This window comes from Neltuma alba, unplaced genomic scaffold, assembly GCF_004799145.2.
Source record: "Neltuma alba isolate B1F8T4 unplaced genomic scaffold, ASM479914v2 tig00012261_pilon, whole genome shotgun sequence".
In the NCBI taxonomy this organism is placed as follows: domain Eukaryota; kingdom Viridiplantae; phylum Streptophyta; class Magnoliopsida; order Fabales; family Fabaceae; genus Neltuma; species Neltuma alba.
Genome location: NW_021636787.1, coordinates 20,932 through 31,861, shown reverse-complemented (window position 1 = coordinate 31,861; position 10,930 = coordinate 20,932). Strand labels below are relative to the sequence as shown.

General features: G+C 31.4%; 1 protein-coding gene across 4 annotated transcripts; it reads left to right on the top strand.

Annotated features, from left to right (window-relative positions):
• The first annotated feature begins 4,356 nt into the window (after window positions 1–4,356).
• On the top strand, window positions 4,357–7,807 carry LOC114725686 (uncharacterized). 4 transcript variants are annotated; one of them, XM_028912220.1, is made up of 5 exons: window positions 4,357–4,524; window positions 5,395–5,524; window positions 5,919–6,062; window positions 6,612–6,814; window positions 6,943–7,807. In XM_028912220.1, exons 2-5 carry the CDS (start codon window positions 5,401–5,403, stop codon window positions 7,717–7,719), a joined length of 1,248 nt encoding a protein of 415 aa, XP_028768053.1. In that variant the 5' UTR covers window positions 4,357–4,524; window positions 5,395–5,400; the 3' UTR covers window positions 7,720–7,807. The 4 variants fall into 4 exon arrangements, with proteins under 4 accessions (XP_028768053.1, XP_028768049.1, XP_028768052.1 ...); XM_028912216.1 differs by having other exon boundaries at window positions 6,612–6,817; XM_028912219.1 differs by having other exon boundaries at window positions 4,366–4,528; window positions 6,612–6,817.
• The last annotated feature ends 3,123 nt before the right edge of the window (window positions 7,808–10,930 follow it).

Genomic DNA, 10,930 nt, shown 5'->3' with positions numbered 1-10,930 from the left:
ATCATTCATCATATGCTCTCTAAATGTTTTTATGGTTGCAAACAACTTTTATGTGTAAATGTCTTTTTACGTACACTTCAATTATATAAATCATTTGTCATATTATATTTTATTAATGAAATAATAACGGTTTTTTTTTTAAATTAAGAAGGTTATCTACTATAATCCAAAATTTAAATTAATTATTTATAACTTAGCAAATAAACTATGACAATAAAAACCCATTTAATTAGATTTTATGAAAAGGATATTATATGTAATCTTAACATTGAACCCTGTCAAAGCCCTCAGCCCATATCAGACAACTTAAATCAACCGTTATCTTTCTGCTCAATTACGTCTTTGGTGGATCCATAAACGCAACTCATCAAATGATGTCATAGGATGTCATTCCTTTGATTAGTACTTTACCAAATAATAATACTACCTCCGGTTCTAATTATAAAAGTTAATTGACTAATTTAAAAAAATTAAGTTAGTTATTTGTAATAAATAAGTGTTATCTTTCTTAAAATATCTGTGTTAATCAAGTATATTAGGCTAGTGGCTAGAATTACTATTATTAGAAGGACTATCTTGGAAAAAAAATGCTTAAATATAAAAGACAAAGTAGATTGAGATCTTATATTTAGGATCAAAATAAAAATCAAATAAAATATTATATTAAAGACCGAAGGTAATAATTATTATTAACTCAATCGTCATCTCAATCTCTGGCAAAAACTTTGGTTAAAAAAAAAAAAAAGAGTCAACTCAAATCTCACTTGATCATTCTCGTAGGAACAAAATTACTCCTTTAATTATAATTTAGGTAATTATCTTATGTCCATACATGAGCTCCACCTTTTTAATTAACCTGAATCTTTCATGTTCAACCACTAGCCATATATAGATTCTCGAAGCAAAATTGAGCACTTTTGGATTAGCTTCATCGTTGTAAAACATAAAAATTAAAAACAAATTACGTTATTTACAAGAAATAAATATTCTTTTCCGTTTAAAATATAAGCTAAATTTTGTTTGAGATGTTTGTTTTTTTATAAGATAATATTCACTTTTATTTAAGTATTTAATGAGTTTTTTTTAATTTTACCCCATATATTTTCTCTCCTTATTTATTTATTTATTGCATCATCTTACTTGTTCTCTTCGTTAATAAGAGTATATTTGAAAATAAAACTATATGCCTTACATATTTATTATTTTAAACTAACTTTAACTAGTTTTTAAATAAATATAAATAGATAAAATTTAGTTTATATTTTAAACCGGAAGGGGTAGTACACATGTTTCCCTTGAATCTCACGATCTCGCTTACTCACAATTATGTAATGTTTTGGTTTTTAGAAAAGGATTATTCTATAAACGCAATGCTTCTTCTTTTCTTTTCTTTTTTTTTGGCCAAACCGACGCAATGCTTCTTCATAAACTACCATTATTGGGGTAGGTACGGATTTTGTAGAAAAGTGAATTTGTACTGCTATAAAATGGAATCTAGAATTCCCATATTTCCGTATTTTCTGTGAAAGGTTGCAAAGTGAAGTGACGGAAGGGTGTTCGAAGTCAAAGGAGACCAAATGTTAGAATTTGAAGCATTTGCATTCACACCCCATTTAAATGATCCAGTCGCCCCGCGTTTGTTGGCATCTGTATATCCCCAACAACCCCCCTCCTTCCTCTCGTCTTTCTCCGGGCCACGTTACTCAGTTTCCCATGCAAATCGCTCTGCATCTAATTTGAGAGGAGTTCGATTCTGAATATTCTTTTGAATATATTCAGTCTTATTTATAAATAACTTTTAATATATTTTATACATATAAAATTTTTTTAAATTTTATTAACTCTAATTTAAAATTCAATAATTTTTTAACTTTATTTGTATTCAATATACATTGTATCTCATGTAAACAAAATCAATACAATAATACTCCCTCCGTTCCTTATTATAAGAGACAAATAACCGAAATACGTTGATCAAAAAAACAGTTAAAATTAGTTAAGAATAATTAATGTGTAAAAAGTATAATTTTTTTTCCAAAAATGCCCTCATTAATAAGGAGAGAGAGCATGAGAGAAAACAATTAAATTATTAAAAGAAAGAGAAGTGGGAGGGAGAGAGAGTGTGAGTTGGAGATAATAAATATGGGTAAAATAGTAAATCAACACAAAAAAGTAGAGACAACTTGTAAGTGTCTCTTATATATAGGAACATGCTATAAGCATCAAATGTCTCTTATAATAAGGAACGGAGGGAGTAAATAAATAGTAAAATTGTATATCTATATAAAAAAATTTTCTTAATACCCTATAAATTGGACCAAAAAATATCTTCTCTTTTTAGTCTATAAGTAGGATTAGATGAGTGATTATCTAACTCAATTAAATTCAAGTGTTGTTGGATTCAGTATTAAATAGTTTTATATTTGAAAATAAATGAGTCAATTTTAAGATATCACGTCCTGTTGTTATTTATTTTTTAAATAAAAATATATACAACTTATCTTTTATATATTTATCTTTTTTAACAAGTTGCTTTTTTTTTTAAACTAAGTTATACCTTCCTAACCAATGAGAGAATTTAATTCATAATCATGTTAAGGAGACGGCAGAAAAATAAGGATATCTTGTATTTTTTGACTTTTATAACTACTTACAAAAGAGTCGATAAATTTAAAATTTACAGGATCTTTTCTCTCTCGAAGACTTCAGGTGATTCAGTTAGTAAAATTTAACACATGAAAAGAATAATATTTTTAAGAATATTATAACATTTTTCTTCTATATATATTGTCCATACGTGACTATGTGTACACCTTTCATGTGACCTGGAAAGAGTGTTGGAAATTAATGCCACCTCCACTCCTAAATATAAGAGTTAGTTGATTAATTTGAATAGATTAAAGAAATAAGTTAAGTTAGTTATTTGTAATAAATAGGTGTTATCTTTCCTAAAATAGTATTACTAATCAAATTTATTGGCTAGAACTACTATTATTAGAAGGATTATTTTGAAAAAAAAAAGATAAATATGAGAGGCAAAGTGAATTGGGTTCTTATATTTATGACTAAAATAAAAATCAAATAAGCTCTTAAATATAAATCAGTTATTTAAAGCTTGTAATGACAACCGGAAATACCGTATTATAATGTCCTTTCAAAATATGGTTAACAGTATTATAATTTTATGTTGCCAATGGTTGCTAGTATTTGAGAAGTTAAAAACATATAAAGTATTCCAGCGCGTTTAAACCTGGTTGATGCAAATAATAAAATCATTATAAAATAAAGCATATGCTATGAATACATCAATATATATATATATATATATATATATAATAAACTGCAGCAATACATCAAATTATATCAATAAAGTAAATTCATACATTTTTCATTTTACTATTTTCACAACTTGTTAACTAATATCTATTGATACAGATGACGGAGTAAAGTATGGGATTTCAATTTTACAAATGAAAAAAGGCGTAGACAGAATTCTGTTTTTTATTGAATCATTTGACTTGACTTTCAGTAATTAAAACTGAAAAAGGCTGCTTAAGGACCGAAAGACTTATTAAAAATAAATAAATAATTATGCAATCATGAGGATGATATGTTTTAATAAAAATCGTCAAGGATATTTTACAAAAATTTGTATGTTCATTAGCATCTAAATACATTTTTACTGTATATTTAAGATCTAAAAAAGGAGGTTATCCTATTTATAACTTATGAATAACATAATTTGTTACAAATTTATATAAAATTTTTAGTAGGAGACTTCTCTCTAATTGTTTAGGTAAAGACGGTTTCAAAGTTTTTAAAAAAAAACAAAGTATAAACTCTAAAAAATATTCTTTTTTGGGGGAAAATCTTGAAAAAATAATTATTGAATTTCAAAATTTTAAATCAGAAATTACTACAAAAATATGCTATCATTTACTTTTTGGGTATAGTCATTTTTTTACGATTATAGTAACCAATATTAATTTAGAATTTTAAAATTCAGTATTTATTTTTTTAAGATTTTTTTTGCCAACGAAAAATATTCTTCATTTAGCCCTAATAATAATATCTAACTAACTCACACTTAATTGAATTGAAATGGGATGAGTACCCTACACACGTAATTATTGGCGCATTAAATTAAACGCTGTTAACTGGATCCGAGAATAATTAAATGCGGACTTCAATGAAGGAACCAGCGGCAATTGCGTCAGACACGTAGAAAAGGGGTGGCAATGAGAAAAGGAAAGCCAGCTTGCTTGGGCGAGGCTCTTTCCCGATTCTAGAAACCCACCCTAAAATATTGACATTTCCGGCATAAAATTCAACGGCATTCAGAAGTTCCTTACTTTGTCCGGTCCAATTCATATTTTAGCGTTATTAGTCAAAGAGGAGACTCCTCAAAACTTACCGGCATGGTCAGAAAGCGGAGGCACGCACAACTACGTTTACTTCTCGCACATTGCTAAATTCCCTGGCAAATCTGAGCAAATCGTTTTGTTTTGGAGTCTCTTGGGAGCGGTAGGTAGCTTACGGACTCATCTCCCCCGCCCCCCGTCCCCCTCCCGGGATTTCAGTTTTATGGATTCGTACTTCCTCTTCCTGGGCATTATTTGTTTGGTTGAATCTATCTCCCGTGGTGTTGTTTTATGTTTTTCGTTTTTTAGCGGTGAACTAGCGCCCAAGATGAATCTAACGTGCTCCGAAATTGATAAGCGGAGCTATTTGGTTTGTTGCATCTGTACCAGAACCAGTGTATTGATCAAATCGAGTCTTTCTTCTTTGATCTTTTTTCAAAGAAGTTTTGGTCAGGAGTGGCGATTTAACTTTATATCATGTAATTTGATTGGTACACGTTGCCAGTTAAATTGCGAGGTTTTAAGGTCCATTGGTTTAATCATTTTCATTGGTTTTAATTCCTATATGAAATGAAGAGACGAAATTCTGTTTTCCCCCCTCTCCCTGATATATCTTCTGAATGGCAATATTGATTCTCTTCTGGAGTACTTTGAATAAATTCATCTTGTTTTGCCGGCAAAAATTCAGAGTGTCTGGATGAGAAAAAAATGAGATGGGAGAAGGATGGGAAGGGAACAGTTTTCCTGGCTTGAAAGTTTTAAAATTTGATGGGGTGAGATTGGGGGGGGGGGGGGAGGGGCTCCCTTAGGTTCATCCTCAAATAAGAGATAAATTTTATTTCCTTCACTTCCTTTTCATTTCCCTAATTAATTTTCCAAACAAGAGTAAGACGTTTAGTTTTTTTCTATTCCATCTCCTTCACTTGTATATTCCTTGATTGTTATTTGTGTTCCCTTTTCTTTTCTAAAAGGACTTGTTATCACATGACTGTTATATAACTTGAATTCTTTTTAATTTGTCTGCGTACTTTAGAAAGAGATGGCTCAGAACGGAAAAGTTGTCCCAAATTGTGCATATGGATCAAATCCTTACCATGAATGTTCGGAGGCTTGCTTGAAAAAGATCAAGGAAGGCAAACCACAGAAAAACCAAAAGAGATCAGGTTAATTCTGCTCCATGTTTGCTCTGTTATGTGCTACTTAATTTTATGTGAAGTGAAACCCCACTTCTGCATTTCTGGTGGCCTACCCTGAAACTTTGCCATAGATTTTGGGTATATGGTCTCATTCCCTGAGTCTTTTTCCCTTTTTTGTTGGTGCTTCCCTATTTGAACAGCAATTTTGGCATGCTCAGACACATTTTAATTTATAAAATCCTGGGGACTTCCCTTGTTACTTGCCATTGCAGATTTATTAAATATTTGATAATATCATTGAAATTAAAGAGAATATTTTGATGCTTCAAACTTTACCCATTTGGTTAAGTTTAATTTTCTTGGGATCATTTATGGCCATCAATGTCTCAACACATGTAAAACCTTGGTTTTTCTTTTTTAGGTTATCCCAAAAGTGTAGCCAACGGTGAGCTTGGCAAGAAGACTAATGAAGACAGACGAAGGCACTCGTCTTGCCCTAAAGCATCTAATCCTTATCATGAATGTAATGACAATTGCTACAGGGGAATTTCAACAACTGAGACAGGTTTTTCCTGCTTTCCTGTCTTTTTAGAATTATCAGAGCTTTACTTTTCTTTTAAAATTTCACGTGTCGAAATAATTTTCTAATCATAAAATTTGCTGATTCAAAGAAAGAAAGTTATCACAAAGGATTGCCTGGAATTTTTTTCCCCTCATTCCACTATAGTACTAAATATCATTATTGCTTCCACTTAAAATTGACAGTAATCTCCTTGGTTTTACGGAAAATAGCATGGGAATTATCTAGGAACGGATAGGAATGAGAATGAAACAGACTGTGGTGCCATTAGATTTTATCAAAAATCTTCCATTCAAATATAATAACATCTTCGACGTCCAGATTTCATCTGGCCATTTCACAGATATATTTTGTCTTCCTTGACAAAATATTGTACTCTTCATCTCATCTTGACCATCTGCGAATCGGTTTGAATAGCTCCCAAAATAATGCCTACATGTATATCACTGTTAGAATTTAAAAACTTCACCAATACAAGTGGGCATGGACATACGATGATTATTGGTTGCTGATTGTACTCCATTCGAGTTGCAGGTGCCAATAAGATGGTCAGGAGAAAGAAGCCAGAACCACCTGTTATTGACAGTGTTCCTGCCTCAAAAATTGGAGCAATCTATTTCTCTGATGTTTCATCACCAATAGCACATTATTCTGAAAAGAATGGGGCTGAGATAACGGGTGATAAGAACACATCTCCGAAGCCAGTTTCAAGAGAAATTCATGACCAAGAAATCATGGTAGTGGCTATCTTCTATCTCATGCCTCTCCAACAGAACATAATCTCCCTCCCCCCCCCCCCCCTTTTTTTCTGTTCTGTGAGACATACAGTTAAACTTTGTCTCTTGCATTTTCGTTTCTTTGGCAGCCTGCCTACCACAAAGACCTACCAAAGGATCCTGCTAAGCAGCTTGGCAGCCCAAAACACACAAATCAAGAAGAGGAAAAAAATGGTTCTCCTAAAGTTTTTCCAATCACCTATGCTGATGACAGAGGAGGTCTCACTGTTTCAAACGGCGGATCCATGGATTTTAGCAATGAAGACAGTGACGAGGATGAGATTGCATCTGTGGCTTCAGAATCCCGTGTTTCAGTTGGAAGGTATCATGTGAAAGAAAGTTATGCTCCAATCCTGCAATCAATCTTTGACAAGTATGGGGATATAGGACAAAGCTGTCATTTGGAATCAGTTGCCATGCGCTCTTATTACATGGAGTGTGTATGCTATGTGGTTCAAGAGCTACAGTCCTCCTCAGTAATGGAGTTAACGAAGTCCAAAGTGAAGGAATTAATGGCAATTCTTAAGGATGTTGAGTCTGCTCAACTCCGAGTAGCCTGGCTGCATAGTATACTTGAAGAAGTTGCTGAAAACATGGAAATCATCAATCAGCACCAGGAGGTGGAGATGGCGAAGGCTAACTGTGATCGTGAAGTTGAATCACTGAGGAAAGAGCTGGAATCAGATTTGAAAGTCTTGGCTCAGAGAGAACAAGAGGTTACTACTATCAGAACACGAATTGATGACGCCAGAGATCGCTTGAAGGAGCTTGAGATCCAGTCTTCTGAACTGGACAGGAGCATGCTGTCAATCAAGTCTGAGGTCGGTAAATTGGATAGTAAATCCTTGTTAGATGGGTTATTGTAGTACTAATTCGGAGCAATTTCGTATTTGAAATGTCCAAAAGATCAACTAGTATATAACCAATGAATAAATTCGTTAAGTTGCATATATATAAGCAGGGTAAGAACACATAGAATAGGCACGCATCCTTACCATTGTTCTTATGTGCCTTGTGTTATCACATGACGTTGTAATGTTGGGTACACATGATTGACCGTCTGGGGCTTCTGTAGTCTTGTAAATCATTTACATTTTGTGTTTTTGAAATTTGTGGTAAAACCTTATTTGCTGTACTTCAAGCATGGTTAAACAGGTATAAAGGTACTACAATGTATTAATCTCATATCCTCTGTATTCAAGTTTTATGGCAAACTATTCCTTTTTCTTTTTTTTTGGGGCCATGTGATTGAATTACTTCATGTCTCATGGCCTTCAAGCCAGTTATCATGATGGAAACTTTGATTACATTTTTTTTATATAAAGTTTTGCACTATATACGGATTTATTATTTTCATATAAATAATTGCATGGATTACTGTCGCCTATTGAAATCAAGGTAATTGCAGCAAAATTTTCTATCTAATTGCTATCTATCAATATTAGGAGAATAATGGTCAAAATTAAATGGGCCACTGGAAATTTAATTTAAATTATGGAAAATTTTATTATAAATAAAAATTTCAAATATAATCATGTAAATTATTTAATCATCAGTATGTTATAAAGAATTAGAATAGATTGCGCGAGGAATTTATTATTCATTCTTAACTTTTATGTGAAAATATCATTCAGCTGAATGATAGAAAAAATTATTTAATATATCAAGCCCACCTGTATTCAACCTGAACTATAATTATATATATATATATTTTAGTTTATGTTATAATACATTTTCATTTTATTTTATACTTCGTTTGTTACCAATCAAAACCTTCAAACCATTCTGTTATTAACAAAATATCGGAAATCGATCTGATCAACTAAATTTATTTAAATTATTAATATTAATAGGTAAACTACAGATTTTGAAGTTCAAATGATAACGTAAAATTTTTTAGAATCAAAATATATTTTTTCATTTTATCATACCTTCCAAATAATAAAAATATTGTAAATAAAAAAGCAAAAAAATATTGGAGATAAAAAGTTTAGTTGCTAATTTCAAAATATTTTTATTTTAATTATTAAATAATAGCAATTTTAGATTTTCAATTAAAATTTTTAAAATATTTTAGTTTACACATGATAATTTGTCAGCTTTATTATTTGGGGTGTATTTTTTATACGAAATGTTATTTTTTCTTTTTTTGATCAAGGTAAATGTTATGGTTTATAATATCTGATTTTAAACAATCTGATCCCCAAATAAATAATTCCATTTTGATACCACAATCTCAAATAAACAAATTTCTAAATTAACGATATAATCCTATAACACTTTAAGGGTGTGTTTGGATGAAACCAAACCATGGTTTGGAGAATAGCTTCTGGAGAATAGATTCTGAAAAAAAATAGATTTTGGAAAGAATAGATTTTGTGAAAAAGTGATTTTGAGAAGTGTGAGTGTTTGGATAGTTGTTATGAGAAGTACTTTTTTGTATATACAAATTGGCATAAATTAATATGATAATTATAGAAAAAATATATTTTATGATATATTTTAATTTGAAGGAATAAATTGTTAATATCTTTTTTATTACCTATATTCCTAATATCTAGCTCCTCTCATTAATCCCTATTCCTTGTCTCTCATTTCTCCGCTTAAGCTTAATCTGTTTTAAAAAATCGTTTCTTAAAAAACCCAGCTCCATCTCCTATCGGCTCTCCCCCTCTTCCTTTTTTCTCCAAAAGTAAAAAATTTCTGCTTTTTCCAAAACCATAGTTTTGAAGTCAAAACCATGGTTTTGAACCCAAACCATGGTTTTGATTTTTTTAAGGGTGTTTGGCTAACATTTTTCCCAAACCATGGTTTGGGTCCCAAAACCATGGTTTGGGGTGTTTGCCAAACACACCCTAAGTCTTTAATTGTGTTTGAGTTTTTTTCCTTTTACCGTTAGTCATGTTTGAGTTAAGATGCTGTATCAAAAAAAAAAGTTTTTTGGCCAAAGGGTTATATTTAATTCTTAAAACTTCAAATTATCTATCTTTTTTTTTTATCCTTCTTCTTGATCCTTCAAACAATTATAATACTCCCTCCGTTCTTTATTATAAGAGACGAATAACCAATTACGTTAATAAAAAAAAAAGTTAAAATTAGTTAAGAACAATCAATATGTAAAAAATATAATTTTTTCCAAAAATGCCCTCATTAATAAGGAGAGAGAGCATAAGAGAGAACAATTAAATTATTGAAAGAAAGAGAAGCGGGAGGGAGAGAGAGTGTGAGTTGGAGATATAAATATAGGTAAAATAAAACCAATATAAAAAAGTAGAAATAACTTTTAAGTGTCTCTTATATATAAGAATATACAATAAGTATCGAATGTATTTTATAATAATAAATGGAAGGAGTAACAATCAGTTTGCATGATTATTTTTGTGTGAACTCTGGACAAATAATTATTTTTAAAAAATTAAATAACTAGTTTTTTTGGGGGGTTAATTGCCGGGAAGAAACCAAGCAACGCCCAGACGCCTGCCTAGGTTGTATATTATCAGACGAGACGCACGTCGTACGGCCTCGACCATCTTGTTTTCTTAGGCATTGTTTGGTTCGAAGGTTTTCAAAGGGAGGGGAAGGGAGGGGAGTGGAGGGGATAAAAAATTATGTTTGGTTCAGAAAATAGAGGGGAGGGGAGGGAAAAATTTTTGTCTTTTAGTGCTCCCCTCCCCTCCTTCTGCTCCCCTCCAATTTGGGGTTTTTTGGAGGGGAGAGAAATATTGTGCCTCATTCTGATTAAAATGCCCATATTATTTTTTACATATGCAAGTTTACCCTTTTTATTAAAAAACCCTTTTTTGACTTCCTTTTCAGCCGCTATTCTTCTGCCAGTCTCATCGCTTGCTTGGCGTCTACTCCTCTGTCCGCCATTGGTATTGCCAACTGCTTCTACCTCTTCCCACGTCTTCATTCAGGTAAACTGGTGTGATGCTTTCATCCATAATTCTTTGCAATTGTAAAAGCATTTTACTTTCCAGATAATATTGAGTATTAAATTGTATATGACCTTGAATTTATTGGTGAGTTCTTTTTCTTTTTCTCTGCATATTTTTTATTTTCCGATTAATGTTTTCG